This window comes from Clarias gariepinus, chromosome 21 (assembly GCF_024256425.1).
Source record: "Clarias gariepinus isolate MV-2021 ecotype Netherlands chromosome 21, CGAR_prim_01v2, whole genome shotgun sequence".
Classification (NCBI taxonomy): domain Eukaryota; kingdom Metazoa; phylum Chordata; class Actinopteri; order Siluriformes; family Clariidae; genus Clarias; species Clarias gariepinus.
Genome location: NC_071120.1, coordinates 27867874 through 27892823, shown reverse-complemented (window position 1 = coordinate 27892823; position 24950 = coordinate 27867874). Strand labels below are relative to the sequence as shown.

The 24950-nt window shown below is 39.4% G+C and overlaps 1 protein-coding gene across 2 annotated transcripts in view; it reads left to right on the top strand.

Moving 5' to 3' along the window:
* Positions 1-13480: 13480 nt before the first annotated feature.
* erlin2 (ER lipid raft associated 2) overlaps positions 13481-24950 on the top strand; it is a 30622-nt gene continuing 19152 nt past the window's right edge. The window contains exons 1-6 of one of the 2 annotated variants that reach the window (XM_053480868.1): positions 13481-13560; positions 17531-17640; positions 18644-18725; positions 20078-20124; positions 20222-20283; positions 22109-22234. In XM_053480868.1, the coding sequence (XP_053336843.1) occupies positions 17537-17640; positions 18644-18725; positions 20078-20124; positions 20222-20283; positions 22109-22234 (421 nt within the window). In that variant the 5' untranslated portion in view covers positions 13481-13560; positions 17531-17536. Of the gene's footprint in view, positions 13561-17527; positions 17641-18643; positions 18726-20077; positions 20125-20221; positions 20284-22108; positions 22235-24950 lie in introns of both variants that reach the window. The other variant, XM_053480869.1, reaches the window with a different exon arrangement.

The window sequence follows — 24950 nt, the reverse complement described above, 5'->3', positions numbered from 1 at the left end:
GCGGTTCGTCAGAAACTTGGCACGACAGTGTGAGCGGTTTTTTAAGCCTCCTGTCACACACAGTTTGGGTTAGCGTCAGCTCGATGACAGCCGGCATAAACTCACGACAGCCAGCATGACACACTGTTCCGTAATGACACAGTAATGTGTCAAGACCAGAAAGCTGACCGATCCAACACTGTGACGGAGCAGAGCCGAGCGCTTCGGGCCAGCGGACCTGCTGCGACGTGCGAGAACCTGATCTGTACACGACGTTACAGGAACGGGAGACACTTCACAGAATATAGTTCTGCACAGCGTTCTGAATTCTGATTGGCCGTAAGGTCAGGAGGAACGTTCCCCTTACCAGCCTCTCTGGTCTCTTTCCTTTGACGCTAATTAGACTAACATAGGAGAACCAGAGACTTCATGGACCTTAAAGTTTCAGGTTTACCTTCAACACTGACACTGGAGACTCCTTCCGTAAAAAAGCTTAATTTCTTCCTATTTATTAACTGTTATTTAAGGCCAGAAGACTAAACATGGGTAAATAAAGTGCGATCAGTCTTTCTGTAGTAATAAAATGTAAAAATTGTAATTGCTGTGAACCGGTGTAGCATCAGAGGAATAAAACACTATATATAAACTTATATATACTATATATAGCCTAATATTAGCTTTATAAGAATAAAAAGTGATGTCTTAATTGCATATTTTTATCTTATTCCATTTTTATAATATGTACAGTTTTAATGATTTATTACAGACCGCCGTGATTAGCCATTCACTGTACGACGTACCGCGCATCGTTATGGACGTGACAATTAAAATTCGACTTCTTTATTTTAAATTAAACACGTGATGTCAGGGATGGTGTGTGAGCGGAGGGGTGTGTGGGAATAAACCATAAGCCCTATGTCAGGTCGAACGTCGATGTCAGGACACACACCGGTGTGAGACGGGGTGCAGAAATCTGTCACGTCTCCTCTAATGAAAGGCATGAAGATAAAAGTGCTCCTGTCATCGCCGTGCCATATTTCCTGTAAAAAAAAAAAACACCAAAAAAAAAAACCCACCAGGCTCTTTCACCCGACTGTCCTCCTGTGACCCTGTGCTGTAACCCAAGTCATATGAGAACCAGAAAGAGGAACATAGGACAGGAACGGTTCTCCGGTCAGGTGATCTTTCCACGTGAGTGAAAGAGGTGGTGGTGCTGATCTCTCTCTCTCTCTCTCTCTCTCGCTCGCTCTCGCTCTCCCTGCCTCTGACTTGACCATAAAGCAAACCCAGCTGTCACTGAAAACTGCTGTAGAGAGGGAAAAGAGGAAGGAGGGAGAGAAGGAGTGAGGGAGGGGAACGAGGCCTGATTATCCAAATACAGTCATTAAAGGAGAAATGTGTTTTTCAAACTGTCAGGATGATTAATGAGCGCGAGCAAATCCTCACAAATGCTCCTGTTTAGTCTAACTGGCAGACATGATCTTAGGACTGATTTATGGCAGAGCTGCTCGGAGGCCACGCAAAGGTTACGGGAAGGAGGGGGAGAAAAAAAACAGAGCAGGGCTGAAATGGAGAGAGAGTACGCAAAGGAGAGAGAGAGAGAGAGAGAGGGGAATTGAGAAAAGGCAGAAAAAGACAAGACAGGACAAGAGAGAGTAAAAAATTATACACTGAAAGTAAAAGTCTCAAAAGGGAGAAGTAGAAAGTAAGAGGTAAAAGATAATCGACAGATAGACAGAAAGACAAAAGGAGTGAGAGAGAAAGAAATAGAGAAAGAAAGCATGAGAGAGAGAAGGCAGAAAGAGACCGTACAAGAGAGAATAAAAATTATACACTAAAAATCACAAAGGGAGAGACAGATGGATAGAATGACAACAAGAGTGAAAGAAAGACAGAAAGAAAGAAAGAAAGAAAGAAAGAAAGAAAGAAACAGAGTCTGAGAGAGAGAGAGACAGAGAGAAAAGCAGGAAAAGAGAAAACGAACAACACAGCGTGAAAAGTGTTCAAAAAATTACAAAAGGGACAGAAAAGAAAAGAGACAGTTGGAGAATGAATGATAGTATAACAAAGAACAAAAGAAATGAAAGGAAAAGAAAAAAGTAATGTAACAGAATGACAAAAAGAATAAAGAAAAGAAAGTTACAGAGAGAAAAAGCGAGCAAGAAAGACAGAGGGATAGAAAAAAGGCAGAAAAAGATAAGACAGAACAAGAATGAGTAAAAATGGATAGAGATGAATAGAAAGACAAAAATGGGCAAATAAAGAAAGAAAAAGAAACACAATATATTAAAAAATAAATGTAAAAAAATTGCCAAGTTAAAAAATAGAGTGTGATACAGACAGATAAAAGGAGAAAATGAGACAAAGAGACAGATATATGGATAAAGACAGACAGATAAAGGGATAAGATAAAAAAATTAAAGAGATAGAGGGAAAGTACTTGTATACAGAGGAAAGTCACTGAAGGAGAGATGAAAAGTAAATGAAGGAGAGAGAGAGAGTGAAAGAAAAAAAAACAGAAGAAGACATAAGACATGAGGAGATAAAGTGGAGACGAAGAGAAGACAATTATAGAAAGAGAAAAACTGAAAGAGAAATAAAAAAAATGGAGAGAGTAAGAAAAAGTGAACCTGTAATGGGAAAAATGGGCAGAAAGAGAAAAAGGAGTGAAAAAATGGCGGAGGCAAAGAAAAGGTATGGGAAAGACAAAACGAGGGACAGCGAAAGAGGGAGAGAGAGAATGAGGTATAAAATAATGTGTTAACTAATTAATCTAATTAATTACTAAGCAGTGCATTCATTTTTGTATCCAGGCGTGTGTGTGTGTGTGTGTGTGTACCTAGCTGACCTCTGTTGTGATTGATTGCCCTCCAGCCACCGCTAAATTGCTGATACGTCACTTTCTCACTACCGCTGACCTTTACTTAAAGAGCATTGCCTCTCTCTCTCTCTCTCTCTCTCTCTCTCTCTCACACACACACACACACACACACACTCACACACCTATACTGGTTTTTGTGATTTATAAGGACTTTGCCAGTAGGGTGGTGGTTTAAGGGGACCCACCTTTCCCAATGCATTACAGAGTTGATAATACTATCAAACTATCTATTTTGACCCGAAAATAAAGAATCTGGCTCAGAATTTTCTTTATAAACACCAGAACTCAAAATATGATAACATGATATTTTGGTGGTATTTAAGGACTCCCTCCCCCTCCTAAATGTTTAGGTAGGTTTACTAGGTCCTACCTGCTTTATGATGACATGCATTTACAGCACACAGAAAAAGTACATTTGCTGGTGTATAGGAACAAATGTGTTTTATTGCTACATATCAAATTGACATTGCATTGCCAGGACAAACACAAGTATTTTTATTCTAACTTTTATCCCTCAAATAAAACTGAAAAACATTTATTAGTTCAAGCATGCCAATTAAAGGAACATACTGTACAACTATGTAGTTTCATCTTAATCTATCAAACTAAACTACATAAAATATTTACTTTAGGAAGCTTAAATTTTGTGGAGGGTTTATGTACATGCATTGCTGGCTTTATTCCAATGTAAAACCTCAGATACCTTGAGGAACTTCAGCAGGTGTTTCAGTGGTCATCTTCTGAATACCTGCAAGACATAAGCAATGCACTGATAAGAAAACTTCAAAACTCAACAGTTCTTAAGCACATACGCAACATTTTAATTACTGCATTATACGGCCAGCAAACGTCTAAGGAAAATGAGTAAAACAACCTATATTGATCACTGCTACTTTGAATTCCAAAAAAGGAACCTTCTCCCAACAATGATGCATGGCAATAGAAATGTAATGGTCTGGGGCTCAAAATGAGTGGTGCAACAAGACAACGACCCAAAGCGTTCAACCAGAACCACCAAGCACGAATGGCTTTAAAGAAAGAAAGTTCATAATATGGATTGGCCTAGTCGAAGTCCGGTCCTCAACACGATCGAGAACTGGCTGGAACTAAAATGGGTGGTACATACCAGATGTCTATCCAACCTCTCTAATCTGGTGTGTGAGTGCTGCAAGGAGACAACCATGTCTGGAAGGTTTACAAATCTTCAAGCAGCACTCTACTCCTATCATACAACACTAGCTATCAGCATGTTTTATTTGACTTGTATTAACCAAGTAGTATCAACCAATCTGACAATTTGCACTGACCCCACATGCAATATATAGTGCTATTCATAATGTGTGGTACAACGATATCTTCTACATCTACATCTAAGCATTTGGGAGACGCCCTTATCCAGAGCGACTTACTTTTTTTTTTTTTATCTCATTATACATCTGAGCAATTGAGGGTTAAGGGCCTTGCTCAAGGGCCCAACAGTGGCAACTTGGTGGTTGTGGGCTTTGAACCTGGGATCTTCTGAACCGTAGTCCAATGCCTTACGTAACTAAATCAGTGATTTATGAGTATTCTATGTCCTGTAACAGCAGTATGGTTTATAGCTGCAGTCAATAGCAGCTATAATGCATCTTAATTGTGTCCTCTCATTTGAGTTTGTCACAAAATTGCTCTCTTTCGTAATTACTATAATTAATTAACAAGGCTATGTATTGCAGCTGTAACGCGTCAGGTGAGAACTGGCCCTCCCAGCTAAGCCTGGTTTTATTACAAGGAATTTTTTAAACCCTTGAGCACTGTCACCCTGTTGATTTGATTTGACTTGATTTAATGACTGCTGACATCAGCTTTACTTAGACTATCTCTGCGCGTTACATTAACACTGCTTTTATTATTCTTACAGTCTATTTACAATCTTATAGTTTGGCTGTAAAGTCAGCCAATGAAATCTTTATTATTCATCCTTTCTTGATTTTTCTGTATTTCCATTAGCTTTATGCTTTGTAAAGCTGCTTTGTAGCAGTTGTGTAACACTCTCTATCAATATTGTTTCATTGACTTGAATCGAACAAGTGGTTCAAGTGTACATTCTTAGGTTTTATAAAAGGTATTTTAATAAATGTTGGTGTCAATATGAAAGACATTTTTCCCATAGTCCACCTGACTTGTACATCTGCATAATAGGAACTTCCCTGTGTATTCTAACTGTGTACTGCAACACTATACATACAGTACATGCCATAAAATAGTGCCACTACAGTATGCACATCATATATTGTGTAATGAAAAACATAAACACTTATTAAATCCTGACAATGTACACTTTAACCTCTTGTGAATTAAAAGATGTGTAGATCAGAGGAAAACTCTATCTAAAGAAAACAAATAACTATGTATGTCCTAAATATGACAGAGCACGGTTGTTGCATTCTTTAATTTCATCAATATTCTGGTCAGGCACTAATAAATAAATGCAAATAATTCAACTTAATGTAATCTGTAGTAAATCATTACCTAAATACAGTTATAGGCTAAAACATTACCAAACATACATAACAAAAATGAGTTTCCATACCAACATTAGCAGCACCAGCAGAAACGTCATCCTCAGCATCACTTTCATCAGGACCACTGGCTTCAGAATCACACTGATCCCATCTTAAAGTGACATTTACAACATGGGAAACATAATAATTTATTTAACCTGTACACAACACAATCAAACATGGCATTAGACTACACGGTGCTCAATGGATGCATCGCACTTAAGACAATTCAGAAACTACAACCTCCTTATAAGTGAATGGACGAACCTTCAATTTTGAGGTCATCGAAAGATTTGCCCTGAATATTAGGAAGACAGCCTTTTTCCATGGCTAGCAGTAATTAAGATATCTTAGCCAGATAAGTAGTGGCTTCTGGAAGTCTGTAATAATCACGATGCTCTTATGGATCATGATATCACTGTACACTCTTAAACCCTGGGTTAACGATCTTATCCGAGGTGTCAACAGTCATAATTGGATAAAACAGCAGTGTGAAAGTAGCTAAATAAAAATAGTGCACTAGCACTTTAAAAAACATTAGTCTCATGCTACCGCATCAGTGGTCACAGATCGCCAGGTAAATCCGTACACTATACCGCCAAAAGTATTGGCTCGTCTGTCTTCACATGCATATGAACTTGAGTAACATTTCATTCTTAATCCATAGGGTTTAATATGATGTTGGCCCCGCCCCATTCGCAGCATAACAGCTTCATCCATGTCTTTATGGACCTTGCTTTGTTCACTGGTGGACAGTCATGTTGGAACTGGTGTGGAGTTGTTGTTCAGGAGCTGGGCTCGGTACTTCCAGTGAGAGGAACTCTTAATGCTTCAGCACATCAAGACATTTTGGACATCTTCATGCTCTTAACTTTGTGGGAACAGTTTGGGGACGGCCCTTTCCAGTTCCAACATGACTGCGCACCAGTGCACAGAGCAAGATCAATAAAGAGCCAGGCCTTCTTGTTCAACGTCAGTGTCTGACCTCACAAATGCGCTTCTGGAACAATGATCAAATATTCCCATAAACACACTCCTAACCCTGGTGGAAAGCCTTTGCTGAAGAGTTGTCATATCATATTAACATATTATTAAATATCACCCTAGGGTGATACCCTATGGACCCTATAAGAATTGGCTGTTACTCAAGTTCATATGCATGTGAAGGCAGGCGAGCGAATACTTTTGGCAATATTGTGAAAAACAAACTCATGCACAAATTTGTAATAGTTACTGTACTCGTAGGACACTTTATGACACTTTACTCTTCTTTACATCACCTTTTTGAATGCCTTTTATCTGCTGTATCTTCTTGTTCTGGTGTCAGTGGATTCTTTGAAGATGTCATCTAAAAACAGAGTTGTGGAGGTTTAAAATATTTACAGGCATAAAGCAAGCAGACAAAAATTACTTGTGCTATTAAAAGCTTGTGTCCTCATAAACAAGGTTTTTGTAAAACTAACAACACATTAAGATTCTTCATTCAGGACAAACACTGAACATGTTCAGAGGATGTCCTTGTAAAACAATGTTCTCTTCAAACATAGACAACTTTATAAACACTTAAACAAAACACTGTCCCATTAGCTAGTGTCCAACACTGTCACAATGAGCATGAATTCAAAGACAAAAGTTGCAAACAACTTTAAAGGCAAAAATTAGAATAATGCTCCTGCACTTATAGCAACATACTGTAAGACACATTCTCTGGCAGAAACCAGATGTTAAGTGTGTTTAACTGCTTAAAGCATTTAACATCTACAAACCTTGCATCGCCATGGCCACTCAGAATCACCGTAATTGTACGTGATCTCTTCACCAGGACAGATGCTTCTTATGGCAAATAAACAAAGGTGAGGTTTACCATCCACACGGATGGTCTTCATTCTGCCGTTTGGTTTAATATTGTCATCATTCACAAGTCTCCCAAGGGAGCCATCATCTAGGGCTGCATCAACACTGAACAAATGACAGTGAATCTCTCAATAATAGATCTTAATACATTACTATTACAATAACACAATAATACATCCTTCTTATTTCAAATAGACACACAACAACTGAGAATATCAGCACCACAAGCTTCTCATCGAATACTATATTATTTAATGATCAGGGTTTTTTTTAGAAAATAAACCTGGGCCCATATTTACTAAGCATCTCAGAATCACTCATAGGAATCAAAGTTCATTTAGGGCTGAAGACAGTCTTACCTCAGAGGAGGACATATAGGTTATTTATAAAGCTTATATTCTTACTTTCGGCGAGGAGTACAACTGCGCCGAGGAAAACGTGTGACGTCACTTTTTATGACACTGAGAGTTAGTCATTAAAAGTTAGTTAGCTATTAAGAAAACTTATTGATGAAACAAAAATTAAAAAAAAAATCTTTTAAAGTTTAGTTAGTTTGTAAGCAAATTTGGCTACATGTTTGATAAATGCATCATAGTGGTTAACATGACGTTAGCTTGCTTTTAAAAGATATTTTTATCTATTTTAAAACTTCTTTTAAATTGTGGCTTGTAGTGGAATACTTATGGTTAATTATGTAATGCATATGGTAAATGACCAAGCGTTTATATATTCAGTATATATATCAAATAATAGTCTCATATACTGAAACATAAGAACATGCTAGCTACTTTTTTTTACTACAAGCACACTTCTAGATGTCACACAACTTACTCATGAAAATTTACATAATATTGTTTGTTTTAACTTAGGATAGAAGCTGATGTTAGCTAGCTCACTGCACAAACTTTCACCTGGCTTTATTTTCACAATGGTAATTGTGGAAATAAAACCAGTGTAATCTTATCAATAAAAGTTGGTAAAGGGAACAGTAGGATAGTTTTAGCTTTAGTTGGGTTGCTAGCTATAAAAAGTTAGTTTTAATGGCACATTATAGTAGTTAGCATAATGTTAGCTGAGTTGTATGAGAGTATTTTGACTAAACAAGCTGTTAGAAAGCTAAGAAATGATAGTTTAGCTTAAGTTGTTTAGCTTAGCTTAAGCTTAAACAGTGCTGTTGTTAGCCAGCTAGCTTGTTAGCGATACATAAATGGTTAAATATACAGTTATTTATATACTTTATGTTTAGGATAGTACTGTAATCTTGTCAAATGTAAAAAATAAAAAAAAATTTAGACATGTGAAACACACACACACACACACACACACACACACACACATACACACACACGCGCAAACTACCTTGTGATTAATTCTATGATAATAAGTTTAACAGACTTCTCTCTCTCTCTCTCTCTCTCTATCTCTTGGTCTCTCACCCACCCTCCAGCGACTGGATCTGTTTCTTTTCTTGGCTCATGTGAGGGTAGGGGGTCTAAGATTTTTCCTCTGCCTCCTCATCATTACCATCATCATCTGTTCCTACACACACACACACACACACACACACACACACACATTCTGTCAAATAGGCAGATCTGTTTCAGAGATTTTCAAACACACTTCTCTAATAGCATTATGGAGGAACCGCATACTCCCAATCTCTGTCACACACACTCCTTCACACACACACACACACACACTCCCACACATGACGCACAAAGCAGGAGGATGTTGTCCCATATGGAGGATGTTAGATGGCCCAAATGTTAAGGAGGAGAGGACGGAGTGTTTATCTAATGCTGTCCAAGGACAGCTCCTATCAGCCTGTCCGGTAACACACACACACCCTCAATCATTTTCTCTTACACACACACACACACACACACACACACACACACACCCTCAATCATTCTCTCTTACACACACACATACACACACACACACTCTCAATCATCCTCTCAAACACACAGATGCTTGGGGCTGTGATACATCAAGCTAACGCCAAAAAACTAGCATCAGCTCACCGTTAACAGTAAAATAAGTTTTACTATTTAACTCAAATCTTTAATTAACTTATGATTTTACACTTATTTTTGTAGAAAAGCAGTACCCGAAGCTATAGCTGAGTTTCTTAGCAAGCATTAACAAATTGATAACATGTTAGCATTCATCAACAGCGAATAAGCATCAAATAAAAAAATTTTTAACTTTTTTTTTGTTATGATTTTATTCACAATTACAGTAAACGTATCAGCTGTATTGTTTATGCTAACGCTAACATTGTTTCATCTCAGAAGCTATCTACTCAAAAAAAGAAACAGTAAAAACATATATAGTTTTTTTAAACCATGTATACAAACTTTTTTCTTAATTACAATTGTAAAAGAGGAAAGCTAGATCTCTAGAAGCTAGCTAGCTATTTACCGCTAGCTACATTTTAGTCCTCTTAACAAGCTAGCTGGTTATATGTAACTAACATACATTAATAACAGGCACTCACAACAACACTAGCTACCAGCAAATGTTCTACAGATCTAGCTTTCCTCTTTAACAAAAAACTTTACGCTTTTGCATGTCAAATTAAGGAACAAACATCACTAGATATGGCTTAAAAGACATAGATATTTTTATTGCTTCTTATTCTGAGTAGGTAGCTAGCGTTAGGATAAATAATACAGCTAATACATTTTAAAAAAGTGGTTAAAAAGTGTGTGATTCAATGTAGTAATTTACAAATTATTATTACTATCAATAAGAATTTTTTAACAATTGATGCTCATTTAGTGTTGATGGCCGCTAATGTGTTATCATTATGCTAATGCTTGCTAATAAACTCACTCACTCACTCATCTTCTCTACCGCTTTATCCTGTATTCAGGGTCGCGGGGGGCCTGGAACCAATCCCAGGAGACTTAGGGCACGAGGCGGGGTACACCCTGGACAGGATGCCAATCTATCGCGAGGCACACACACACACACACACATTCACACACTACGGGCAATTTGTGAACGCCAATTAGCCTAATCTGCATGTCTTTGGACTGTGGGAGGAAACCGGAGTACCAGGAGGAAACCCACCAAACACAGGGAGAACATCCTGCTAATAAACTCAGCTACAATAATAAAAATAATCTCTATTATTAGCTAAGCTTATAAGCTAGCTGTCACTGTTTAGTTACTCTGTTATATTGGGTATGTTCTGTTATGATCAGGTTTGTGATTGATAAATGTAATTTAAGGTCCACCCTTCTTTGGCACAGGCATGTCTGCAGTCAAAAAACACACACAAACACACACACTCATATATATACAGAGAGGGAGATACACACACATACACACAAAGACACAAAAGAGATTACGAAGAATGTCATCATGCTGGCGGTCTTTTAATTTAGGAATCTGTGGATGCTGTGAAAGCCAAAACATAGAGGCATGTGTGTGTGTGTGTGTGTGTGTGTGTGTGTGTCTGTCAGGCTGCTGTCAGTGTGTGATTTATGGCTGTGAGACTCGCAGCAGTCCTCGCTGCCAGTTCAGTATTGTTACATCTGACATCTAATGAGGCCCGACGTGCCTTCAAGAGCGGCACTTAACACAGGCTTCCATCTCCGGCCGTCACTCAGTCCCGCCCCTCCTTCTCTCTCGCGCGCGCGCTCTCTCACACACACATCAGTGTCGCTAATGCTCTCTCGTCCCCCTCTCGCCTGTCGCTCTCAGTCCTATTTATTCTCCACATGAGCTGTCTGAGAGAGACGGATCGCTCACAGGGAACCGCAGCAGTTGCAGAGGGTCTGTCAGGCCGCTGGGCGTGTCGGTGTGAAAGACAGGCGGGCGTGTCTCAGACCCCATATATGAACTCAAATGCACACCCTTTTTAGACATACATTCGTAACTTGAAAGTAAATTTAAGAATGCACTGAAAGTGGTGGGTTTTTCCCCTCCGTGGTGAACTGTACACACTTTTATAAATCTGATTTGAAAATTATTAAACCGAGTCAGCGTGCGTAATACTATCTATTGTAATCAACACGTTAAAGGGTAATGCTAGCAAACCTCTGGTGGAATTAGATAATATGTACACAGACAACATGAAGGGTAGACAAAACAATCAGGAATATAACATTTATCTCAGATTCCCTATCCTTTCTGAGGTGGTTGGCTATTCTGTCCATTCTGCTAAGATGATCCCTTACACTTACACAGCACACTTTGCTGTTCCTGCTTTCTGGGCCATTGACCATGTTGGTTCCTCTGAACCATCCACCAGGTCCAGTCTTCGTGCACTTACAGGGCTGGCATCCCTCAGACGTATCTTCACTGAAGACAAGCTCCCCTCACTTAGTTCGGCATGCCAGTCGAGGCAGGGTCTCAGGGTATAGCTAATGGTGTGCACTACCCTTCACTCAGAGCCGTAAGTGAGAGTTGAGGTGTTATGGAAGACCAAACCTCAGATGCCTTGTCATAAGGTTCTGAGAGCTGAGTTTCACCTACTGAAGCACTGACTTGTACAAACTTAACTGCATTTGGTTTCCTTTATATGATAAAAAGGCATCAAGATATTTGCCTCATGTCAATTTAGGTCTCGTAAACGGCAGAGCGCAGGACCCTGCTTGAACCACGATCTGTTTTCTCCTCTCCGATCAGTCTTCTAGTCTGATTTGACATGACTGTGCCAGTTACAAAACTATAAACATGAAGGCCAACGCTTTGAGAGCGGAGTGACCTTGCTTTGGCAACTCGTCACCTCGGCTCATTCGCTCCCACGTGGCCGTGATTGTTTTGAAACAGGACAGAGGTCTTGCCATGGAAAAACCGAGGCCAATGAGAGTAATGCAGGTCGAGAGCTCTTTGGTTCCGCTTTCTTGCCTCCTCGTCTCGGGTTTCTGTTCGGCAAAACCGACCAATTCGGTCAGGACCCTTCCTTCTCTGTAATCATGAGCAGCGTCTCGGCGTGCCCGCTTCGCTGTCAGACGTGATTAATGGCGCCCGGCCCCCGGCGCGCCTCGCCTTGCCAGCCCCGCAGATCTTCCCCTGATATTTAATGAACTCTGACAAACTTCTTTTCTCTCATTGTGTTTCGCCAAGTTGTCTCTCTCTCCCTCTCTCTCCCTCTCTTCTCTCCCTCCCTTTCTTTCTTTTTCTTTCTTTTTCGCTTTGTTTAAAGGTGCTCAACATAAATTTACCACCACGGCGCCAAAAGAGCAGGTCATGCCGCGTTCTCATGTTTCCCCTGTAGTCAGGTTGAGGGAGGTTAAGCTTTACGATGGAAACGCAGCCAACGCTGTAGGCAGTTCGACTCATTTCAGGCTGGCAGGAATGTAGGCCGGTCGTGTGTTGGAGGTTTAGCATTTAACACATTTCCTCTCTGATTCAAGAAGATTGGATTTAGATTTAGTCACCAAAACACCACCAAAGAACTCTTTTAAAATCCCAATGCAGATTCTGGTATTCAACTGAATTTGAGTTTCGAACATTTAACAAAAGGAATACTGAGCACAAGACTGATCTTGATGGGAACACCTTGATGGGAATCAGGTCCGGGCCAGTGATAGCTTTTTTGCCACTTTGTTATATATTTTGGAAGAGAACATTGATAGGCAAGACATGAATAACTTTATTTTATACATGAAGGATAATTAAGTAACCTGTTTTTTGATGATATCCTGTGGACTTGGAGGAGAACAGGGAATTGGGTACAATTTGGGAGACGGTTTAAGGTCCTACGAATGTCTTACAATTACGTAGGTCCAGTTTGGGCTCTGGGGACTTGTTGGATATTTTGACGTCTCACAGAGTTTCATCATCTCAAGTATAATGATTTATCATATCTAAATAGAGAAATGGGTGGATTTGAATAACATATTATATATTATATGATTATATTTTTAAAACATACCCATCACTATTACCAACCTAAGTGCAGAAAGCTCTACCTTAGCAACATAGCTCCGTATATAAGACAGTGTACATCGTATATATGTATGCTGATACTGTGCATATTATATGTAAATTACATTTATATTTATCCATATACGTATGCCACTTACAACTCTTTTTAGTTACATTTATGTTTTTAGAACAACGCGATAGCTTTAAAAAACTATTTGCAAACTAAGTGAAAAGCTGCCATACTAACTCTAGCTCTGGCTTTTGGCGACACCTATCGACCAAACGTCGGCGGTGCACGAAGAACCAGGAAGCAGCAGGAACTTCCGGTGCGTCATGACGTAACCGTGCGTCATGACGCCATGGAGAGTTTGAGACGCTCAGGTGTCTAACCCGGATTATCTGAATTAATTTAGACAGGTAATGCTCTGTTTTCTTCTAGTTCGCTTCAGTTAAACCGCGGATTATCGGCGGATATTGTGTTGAGTTTTTGTTAAACCTTAAACCGAGCGAACGTTTAATGTTTTAGAAAGAACTGTTTTAAGTTGTCTGATTCAAGCGAGCCAGTTAGCAACCTGCTAATAGTTATTAGACCGGCTAGTTAAGCTAGCTATCAAAGTAAGTTTCTCTCATGCTAGTGTGTTAATGATTAAACACTTTCCAGATTTTAACAACAAACACGACGATTAGATCTTAGATTAGGATTAGAACGATAACTCTTTAGTAGCCTGGTAGTGCACTGTTTAGAGTGTATAATCTATATCAGGCAGGTGTATCATTGGGCTTTTACAAATAAATATCAATATAAAAAAACCTTAAGTTTAAAGCACTAGATAGGGCATATAATCCACCTCTGGGTCTGTACTGGAAGTATAGTGCACGAAGTAGGGCATATAATCCACAGTTGGCTCCATATTGGATATATAGTACACTAGATGGGGCATATAATCCACATCTTAGTCTGTATTGGATGTATAGTGCACTAGATAAGGCATATAATAAACGTCTGGGTCTGTATTGGATGTATAGTGCACTAGATAGGGCATATAATCCACGGTTGGCTCTGTATTGGATGTATAGGGCACTGGTGGCTCAGTGGTAGGTGTTTCGCCTGCGGAAGGCCCGGGTTCGATTCCCAGCCAGTGTCCAAACCCCAGCCACTGGATGCAGTGCCTGTCCCAAACCCGGATAAAATGGGAGGGTTGTGTCAGGAAGGGCATTCGGTGTAAAACCTGTGCCAAGTTGTAGTGCGGACTGGATATTCCGACCCCTTGTCGGGAGCAGCTGAAAGACCAACAACAACAAAAGCTCTGTTTAGAATGTATAGTACACTAGATAGGGTATATAATCCACATATGGCTTTATATTGAATGTATAGTACACTAGATAGGGCATATAATCCATGTCTGTATTGGATGTATAGTGCACTGGATAGGGCATATAATCCACATATGGCTTTATATTGAATGTATAGTACACTAGATAGGGCATATAATCCTCATCTGTGTCTGTATTGGATGTATAGTGCACTTGATAGGGCATATAATCCACATCTGGGTCTGTATTGGATGTATAGTACACTAGATAGGGTGTATATTCCACGTGTGACTCCGTATTGGATGTATAGTACACTAGATAGGGCATATAATCCTCATCTGTATCTGTATTGGTTGTATAGTGCACTTGATAGGGCATATAATCTACATCTGTGTCTTTATTGGATGTATAGTGCACTAGATAGAGCATATAATCCACATATGGCTTTATATTGAATGTATAGTACACTACATAGGGTGTTTATTCCACGTGAGACTCTATATTGGATGTATAGTACACTAGATAGGGCATATAATTTACATTTGGTACACTATTAAATTCAAAATCAAATGAAAATGTTAATTGTCACATACACAGTCATAAACAGTATAATATGCAGTGAAATGTTTTTACAACTGCCCATGACCTAAAAATTTAAAAGAAAATAGAGTATTCAAGTAAAGAATACGAAATATGAATATAATAATAATAAGAAAAATATAGTATGAAAAGAAAATTTATCTGTATTGGATATATAGTGCACTAGATAGGGAGTATAATCCACATCTGGCTCTGTAATGGATATGCAAAGCACTAGATAGTGTAGTATAATCCACACCTGGCTGTGTATTGTATATATATTGCACTCAATGTGGTGCATAATTCACATCTGGCTGGGTATTGTATATGTAGTGCACTCAATGATTTGCATAATTCACATCTGGCTCTATAATGGATATATAGTGCACTAGATAGAGAATATAATCCACATCTGGCTCTATAATGGATATATAGTGCACTAGATAGAGAGTATAATCCACATGTGGCTCTATAATGGATATACAGTATAGTGCATGTGATTGGGTATATAGTAAACATGTGGCTCTATAATGAATATATAGTGCATGTGATTGGGTGTATAGTCCACATCTGGCTCTATAATGGATATACACTGCGTTCCAAATTATTATGCAAAAAGTGTTTAGGAGTGATAAGGTAAGGATTTTTTTGTTTGTCAGTTGAACTCATGGATGGTGATGTGTGTCGGGTCTCTTTATATCACTGAAAGCAATTGCAGCCACCTGTGCTAATTAGTTTTTCAGGTGTGTGATCAATTAAATGCAACACTACTTAAGAAGGCTGTCCCACATTATTAAGCAGCCTAAATTTTCAACCAGCATGGGAAAGAAAAAGGACCTGTCGGCTGCTGTGAAGCAACAAATTGTTGAGTGTTTAGGTCAAGGCATGAGAACAATCAACATTGCCAAGACAACAAGTATGTTGCTGATTTAGAGCACACACGTGTGCGTGCTGATAAGAGAAGATTGAGGACTCTTTCCAACAGGCAATTACATCAGGTTAAAAGAGCAGCTGCAAAAATGCCTTTCCTTAGCAGCAGACAAGTTTTTGAAGCTGCTGGTGCCTCCAACGTGCCCCGAACAACAAGATGCAGGGTCCTCCAGAGGTTTGCAGCTGTGCGTAAGCCATCCTTTGGACCTCCCCTACCCACTGCACACAAGCAGAAACGGCTCCAGTGGGCCAAACAATACATGAAGACTGACCTCAAAACTGTTTTGTTCACCGATGAGTGTCGTGCAACCCTCGATGGTCCAGATGGATGGAGTGGTGGATGGCTGGTTGATGGCCACCCTATGCAAACAAGGCTTCGGCGCCAACAAGGAGGAGGTGGAGTAATGTTTTGGGCTGGAATCATGGAAAGAGAAATTGTCAGCCCCTTTAGGATCCCTGACGGGGTAAAAATGACATCCATAAAGTATGTGGAGTTTCTCAAAGCGCACTACCTGCCATGGTTCAAAAAGAAGAACCGTGCATTCTGCAGCAAGATCATTTTTATGCATGATAATGCACCGTCTCATGCTGCAAAGAACACATCTGCATCTCTGGCTGCTATGGGTATAAAAGGGGACAAACTTATGGCGTGCCCCCCCCATCATAGACACTCCTTTTGATGATGCTCCAGAGGTTCCCAATAGGGTTGAGGTCAGGTGAGGATTGGGGGGGTGGGGGCCCATCCTCCCCTGACCTCAACCCTACTGGGAACCTCTGGAGCATCATCAAAAGGAGTGTTTAAGATGGTGAGAGGAAGTTCACATCTAAGCAACAGCTCTGGGAGGCTATTCTGTCCTCATGCAAAACAATTGAAGCAGATACCATCCAAAACCTGACAAATTCAGTGGATGGGAGAGTTCAGAAGCTCCTTTTAAACAAGGGGGTCCTATGTGTAAATGTAACATCGCCTATAATAAAGTTTTGACTTGAATACTGTTTGATTTCAGTTACCTTTAAGTTTGTAATAACCTGCTAATGCTTATAATTTTACAAATGACCATTTTTTGTTCTTTATAAAAATGAAAAGTTTGGAAACTCTGTTGTGCATAATAATTTGAAACATGCATTTGAGTGCATTTTGAGTGTTTTTTTTTTTTCTTTCTTTAAATATGCTGTTATCACTGGGCAGTTTGTTCAAAAACCTTTCAATTGGACTCTAATAGTTGATGACTGGAAAATTACAATGACTGCAATTCATATAGGTAATTTGGAAAATCTAAGAAAAATATGTTTTGCATAATAATTTGGAACGCAGTGTATAGTGCATGTGATTTGGTGTATAGTCCACATCTGGCTCTATAATTGATATATTGTGCATGTGATTGGGTGTGTTATTCATATCTACTTTCATCTTGGACACAGAGTGGACTTGATCAGGCATGTAATCTGAGTTTTGTTCTTTCCTCCCTGGACATGTAGTGCACTTACTAGGCTGCATACACTCTACATAGTTAGGTGTGTTGAATTGTACTAGAATGACAATGTGTGTGGTTTTCCTCAGCAGGTCAGGATGACAGCGGGGGCCGTGCTTTCTGTGATCCTGGCCATCGGAGGCGCTGCGTTGTTTTCCGCCGTTCACAAGATTGAAGAAGGACACACAGCTGTTTATCACAGGTGACGCATGACTACATATGTGCTTAAAATAATCTCGCAGATAACTATTATGATTCGAATTAAAGTTAACAGGTTAATTCTTTTCTGCATTTACTCTTGATTTTTAAATCAATATTTACAATGTTCACAGTCAACAATGATTCTCTCCAGCAGGTGGCGCTGTAGCTATAAGATGCAAATTCTCGTGCATTTTTCAAAGTTTGAAGCCAAAATGTAACGGAGTGTAGTACAGTACACACACACGCATGTGCCTGCCTGCGCGCTTGCTACACACAACAAGGACTTTTTTCTCCTCACTTTTTTACTTTATTTTTTAAATATATTTTATATATTGCTGTAATTTTTAGAACATTACAGTTTTTTTCTTCTTAAGGTGTAACCACACTTCACCTGTGCTGCAAAAACACCGTTTTAGGGGACAAAATGATTTGTGAAATGCACTGTATGTCAAAATTCTGGAAAATGCACTTACCTGTTCTGTCCACATGGAGCGCCATTGTTCACTATGTGTTATGACTTCAATTGAGAAATGCCTACAAGTATATGCAAATTGCTATTAGAAAAACATAAGCAGCAACCTTTTCAATTTCCAATATTTATGTAATTCTCAAAACTTTTGGACATGACTGTACATCATACTTTTCTAAAGTCTGTATAATTTTTTTTGTTTCTTTGGCTGACCAAACACAATATTTATTTATTTATTCATTCCTTGCTATCATGGACTAACTAACTATCTTGGCATACTCTCAGTATTCTTGGCACAGTGTTATCTTATCTTTTTCTGTCTGTTGTCTTTTCAATTTTCTTTTTACTTCCTTTTTTTTAGTTTTCTTTTTTGTCTTTTTTACTCTTTTTTTCTGTCTTTTTTTTTAAGTTTTCTTTTTCTTTTCTTTTCGTTTCTTGGTATTACGCCTAAAAATGTTGGCAGGTAATAAAAAAACGTCCTAGTTTAGCTGCAGGGTCTTAAATAAATGGACTAACTTTCTGCTTTGGTTCTCAGAGGTGGCGCTCTGCTGACGGCTACCAGTGGCCCGGGGTTTCACCTCATGCTGCCTTTCATCACCACCTACAAGTCAGTACAGGTGAGAAACACAGTCTAGCGAGTGCCCTCACACTACCAGTGTACTGTACAGTGAAACCTCGGATTGCGAGTAACGCGGTTTCTGAGAAACACTTATCTGTCAGGATTTATTCTTTTTTTTTTTAAGGGTAAAGTGCAGGTTAATTTGTTTTAATTCTACTTTATATTTTTTATTAATTATTTTTATGTATTTGTTTTTTGGGCTGTGGAACAAATAATTTTAGTTTTCATAATTTTTTATGGGAAAATTTGATTTGCTTTATGAGTGTTTTGGAATACGAGTCCACATCCGGAACGAATTATGCTTGTAATCCAAGATTCAACTGTACACCATTTTTACACCTTAAATCCTTCAGGAACGTGGTAACGCAACACACTGTTGGAAAGTGCAGAATCTCAGGATTTAATCTCCGCAAACCATCGTATCATATGGTTATGAGGGGGGCTGAGTGCAGGCGGGGCAGAGTGGAGGCGATTGTGAACAGGAACAAAAAATGTCCTCGTCTCTTCAATATTAGGTTCTCTCTTCTCTTTCCAGTTTTCTACTTTTTTTTGTATTTTCACCTTTCTTTTCCTTTGCCCCATTACCGGAGCAACTCGCTGTTGCTGGTTGCCATCATGGCGGCGTGACCTAGCAACTGTGCGTCTGCCTGTCCAGAAACCCGCGCGGTGTAGTTTCCTGCAGATTTGCCTGTCACGAGACCCATGTCCTTACTGTTACTTACACCAGCTTTAAAAGTTTCGAATGTGACCTAATGAGCGAGTCCTGGCATTTAATATGTATAAGCATATACAAACACATCATGTGTAGAAAGTCATTTTTTTATATCTTTGGGGTGATATTTTGAGCAGAGCCTTTTTTGAGGCCTGTGTAGACTTTGTAAAGTCACCCTGCTGACCTAAATCAACAGACAGTGCTCTGTTCAGAGGTGTTCAAAGCAGGAGGAGATAAAGTTCTTCATTCTAGTCTCTCCTACTCTCTAACCCTACATTATACTGTCTCTCTGTCTGTACCGTACAAAACTTCACAATCTTAGCTTACAAATGAGAAAAGCCTCATGTGTGAGGACCAGAGTGTGTGGGAAACTGTTGGGATTTTGGGGGTGACGGCGTTCCAGGACAAATAGGGATCTGTTGGCGCTCTGGGCAGGAATTCAGCACCGTTATCTTATCAATCAGACAGTCTGATCTTCTTACTGCCAAGTCTCAGCGTCTCTAAACGAAAATGAAATCTATGTCCTGCTGCTAATCGCTGACGTTGCGCACACAGCTCAAGTACACGGTGTGTACGGCGTCTTCACACTTGGACGTCCAGGTAACGTTTGTTCTTTTGTCTCGGCTTTGATTTCACAGACCACACTGCAGACAGACGAGGTGAAGAACGTTCCATGTGGCACAAGGTAAGGAGACGGGTACCAGGACACGCGGGCGGGGCGTCTGGGGTTATGGACGTGATAAAGAGCCCACAAACAGTTCAGAAATGTGTTTTTGTTCCAGCGGTGGGGTGATGATCTATTTCGATCGGATTGAAGTGGTGAACTACCTCATACCATCAGCCGGTAAATCAACCTGTCCTTTATTTCTGTGTTAACTAAACAAATCTCCACTGTGTCTTGTTTAATCCAACTGGAATCTTTTATTTATTTATTTTTAATTTAGTTAGTTAACTCTGCTACTAGTTAAAACTTCAGCTTTAACACCTGGTGCTTTCAGACATCACATGCTACTAGATTGAAAGGTTTTTTTTGTTTTATGCAAAAAATCTGAAAGAGAGTGAGTTTAAAACAGAAGCAGAAGTCGTCTATGAAAAGAGTTAGTGCACAAGTAATGGCACCCTATAAATGGTAAATTAGCTAAATCAGCTCTACGAGGTAATCTTGGTTATTAATGACCAATAAAATACAAGGTAAGTCTAAAAAGAATTCATATGGTACATATGGTGGTGGATAGTAAAGACATAGGAATAGGGGGAATCTAAATAAATTGGTTCAGGTAAAAATCGTGATTCCTTCATGTGGTGATTCACATGTACTTGTACTTTGTAGAATCGCCATTTTAATCAGACAGACACCTAAGAATAATGGTACTGACGCATTGGGCGGTGACTGGGAATTCCTCTCCTTATTGGCTAGTCCTGATTGGTTTATTAGCAGGATGCTTTTATTTAATGACAAATATATTTGATTCTGATTGGTCGACATGGCGATGATGCGTTCTGATTGGCCCTTTTTCGACTGCAGTAATACACTCAGCAAAAAAAGAAACGTCCTCTGACTTTCAACTGTTTTTATTTTCAGTAAACTTAATGTGTAAATATTTGTATGAACACTAAAAGAGAACACCATAAGACATAAACTAAAAACGTTTCCCAATGTGTCCCTGAATGAAGGACGCTCAAAATTAAAAGTACCAGTCAGTATCTGGTGGCCACCAGCTGCTTGAAGTACTGCAGTGCATCTCCTCCTCATGGACTGCCTATTGCGGACAGTCTGAGCACTGATGGAGGGATTGTGTGTTCCTGGTGTGACTCGGGCAGTTGTTGTGGCCATCCTGTACCTGTCACGCAGGTGTGATATTCGGATGTACCGATCCCGTGCAGGTGTTGTTACACGTGGTCTTCCACTGCGAGGATGATCAGCCGTCCTTCCCGTCTCCCTGTAGCGCCGTCTTAGGCGTCTCACGGTGCGGACATGGCGATTTATCGCCCTAGCCACATCAGCGGTCCTCATGCCTCCCTGCAGCATGCCTAATGCACGTTCTCACAGATGAGCAGGGACCCTGGGCATCTTTCTTTGGGTGTTTTTCACAGTCGGTAGACAAGTCTCTTTAGTGTCCTGCGTTTTTAGAATTGTGACCTTAAATGCCTACTTTCTATAAGCTGTTAAGGTCTTAACGACCATTCCACAGGTGCAGGTTAATTAATTGATTATGGTTAATTGAACATGCATGAAAAACATTGTTTAAACCCTTTACAATGAAGATCTGTAAAGTTATTTGGATTTTTACAACATTATTGTTGAAATAAACAGTCCTGAAAAAGGGACGTTTCTTTTTTTGCTGAGTATATAATATTTATACAATAAACAAGCTCTAGCATTTTTTAGGAACAAACAGCATTCTTTATGCCGTGTTAGGCCACGCCCCCCCTATCCGATGCCAGACCATATGCTGAGAGAGAACGCGATTTGGAGCTCAGGAAGTTCTCCGCTCCTTTTCATCTTTAGGTTTATAGATAGCAGTGTGAGTGTTTTAGACATTAAATCGAGTCATAGCTGAAGAGTAACATTTTGGATAAATGGGACTAAAGTCTAAAGCTGTCAGTACTGTGTGTGTGTGTGTGTGAGGTTATATGGGCGTCACCGTTCCTCTCTCCTCCCTGCACAGTGTACAGCATCGTGAAGAACTACACGGTGGACTACGACAAGGCTCTGATCTTCAACAAAGTGCACCATGAGCTGAACCAGTTCTGCAGCGTACACACACTCCAGGAGGTTTACATCGGGCTGTTCGGTATGAAACACCACCGCGCTTAAACTCATATCAGGTCAACAGCATAGGTCATAACTTTCACAATGTGGCTGATGTGAATATGTCAGATTCACGTGCGACCTTTAAACTTATGTCAAAGTACACACACAAAAAAATACAGTTTCAAACTTAAGAAAAAGGAGAATAAACAAACCTGGCAAATTGTTTTGAATACAAAAGTTAGGTCATAAAAGTGTTTTATGTGTGTCCATAGCAAAACAAGTCAATTATAACACTTAGAACCACCTTTTGTTTGGGGTAAAGTGACTGACTTGCCTGTGACTGAAACGTTTTTCAGCAGAGCTGACTTTTCATGAATATGTAAGACCTACTGACACCTGGATCAGGATCAGGTGACACCAGGCCTCAGCTGTTCACACCGATTCACTTCTCACCGATTCACTCCTCACAGATACACTCCTCACAGATACACTCCTCACAGGGAATCGGGGAGAGAAACCAAAAATAAAGGCTGTTTTAGGCATGGAAGGCGTGTTTCGCGCAGCATAGAAAAGACAGCGTTTATGTAGCGACTACTATACATTGTGTTTGTTGTGTTTCTTTGGGGGATTATGTCTGCATTTTTATTAGTAAATTTGCTCATATCGTTGCATTTATCTGTCTTTTGATCAAAAGTCTGCAAAGTGAAAGTGCGCGCTGCAAGTATATAAAAAAAAATATTTGCAAACATTGCCCTTCTGTTTTTTCCTCCTTAGATTTTTGTTTTCTTTAACAGATATTTTATTCTCTCCATCTTGGTTTTTTTTTCCTCCCCCCACCCATTTCTCCCCCCAGAGGTCTCTTTAAGGGCCCCACAGATATCCGATTCTGTTCCAGTCAAATTTAATTGTACGGCTCATGAGCTCGAATCCCAGCTGCCTCAGTGTCCCCTAAAATGTTTATTTATTTATTTATTTATTTATTTATTTTATGCTAGGCACCAGCTCCCTGCTGTCTAGCAACATCCGCGTAACGCGATCTAATTGGTCGAGGCCCGTGTTGACGCGTTTTAAAAGCGAATCAGGAAGTCTGCTGAGAAAACTTTCTACCTTGATGGTGTCCAAGCACTAGTGAAACACTGAGATAAGTGCATTAGTGTATCAGGGGATTTTATAAAGAAATAAAGGGAGTGTTTACTCTCAGAACTGTGTTCTGTTATTCTGTACTGTTATCAAAAGTCCTGCTTTGATTCGAACACTACATAAAAGAGAGCTGAGAAGGTTAATTGTGCACGGTGATCACTTGGACATTTTTAAACATGATTTACTTTTATTACGTCATGTCTGATGTGTGTGGGTGTGTGTGTTTTGAGATCACCCTGACACTGATGTAATCCTACTCAAGGCTACACTTGGATTATTCCCAAGGATGAGCAATTATTTTCTACAGATTAGTCAGTGTAGCTGTGTAACAGAGGTGAAGCTGTGTGATGGTGTGTGTGTGTGTGAAGTGTGATTGTGACCAACAGAAAAAAGTCTTTGAAGTCTAAGAAAGAAGTCTTTCAGAGGCCTGGATTTCTTTTTACTTTAAATAATTATAGAATTAGTGTTATTTATTTATTTTTTTAAGTAAAAAAAAAAGTCTTTGAAGTTTTAGAAAGAAGTCTTTCAGGGGCCTGGATTTCTTTTTACTTTAAATAATTATAGAATTAGTTTTATTTATTTATTTTTTTAAGTAAAAAAAAAAAGTCTTTGAAGTCTTAGAAAGAAGTCTTTCAGAGGCCTGGATTTCTTTTTACTTTAAATAATTATAGAATTAGTGTTATGTATTTATTTTTTCAAGTCAAGTGTAAAGCTGCTACTTATTCTCTCCTGTTACTGTAGTGTCTGTGTCCACTTAACAGTACTGTCTACAGCAAATAGTGTAAACACTGCTTCTTTTAGGCGGAGGGGGGCGGGGGTTGTTGTAAAGAGGAACCTCGAGGAGGAAGAGCGTAAAGTGTGAGTGAGGGTGTAGAACTGTACGAGCTCTGATTAATAAGATTATGGAGTGCTTTAAAAGTGAGGAAGAAAATGTTAAGATATTTGATAGGTAGCCAGGAGATCCCGGTGAAGGGAGGTGTCGATGTGATGCATTATGGGTATTTGGGGTTATGATACGGGCAGCAGAATTCTGGATAAGTTGAAGATTATGAAGGAATTTTTTTTGTTGTTGTGGTGAACCAGTTTAAAATGAATTTTAGTTATCAGTATGGGAGGTGACCAAAATTGTAAAGAGCATGCGGAGAGGAGAAATGTTTCGGTGCTGCAGATACCATGATCTGCAGACGTTGTTCATATACTAGACCTGAACAAGAAGTCACTCTGGGTTTTATTCCCAAGCTTTTCCTTTTAAATCAACGCCGCAACTAAACACAGTTAAACTTGCAAATTGTAATTTTTGCAAGGGCTCTGTGATTTTTTTTAACACTAAACGATATAATTTTTTCATTTTGTAGCATAAGTATTATCATGAATTCAGCTAAATTTTCAGATAAAATATAACACTATAGCTTCAGACTCATCAACACAAACACAGAGTCGTTTGTTAAATCTAAAATACCGACTCGGTGTTCGACATCACTCACTCGGAGTTCAGACTGGTTTGGTCAGAAATTTCTCACTTTTTAATTCCTAATCGTGAATTAGCTATTAGCATGGAATGTTGAATTAGATCCTAAATGAACTTGTTTGTCTGACTTTTTAAACATGCACACGTT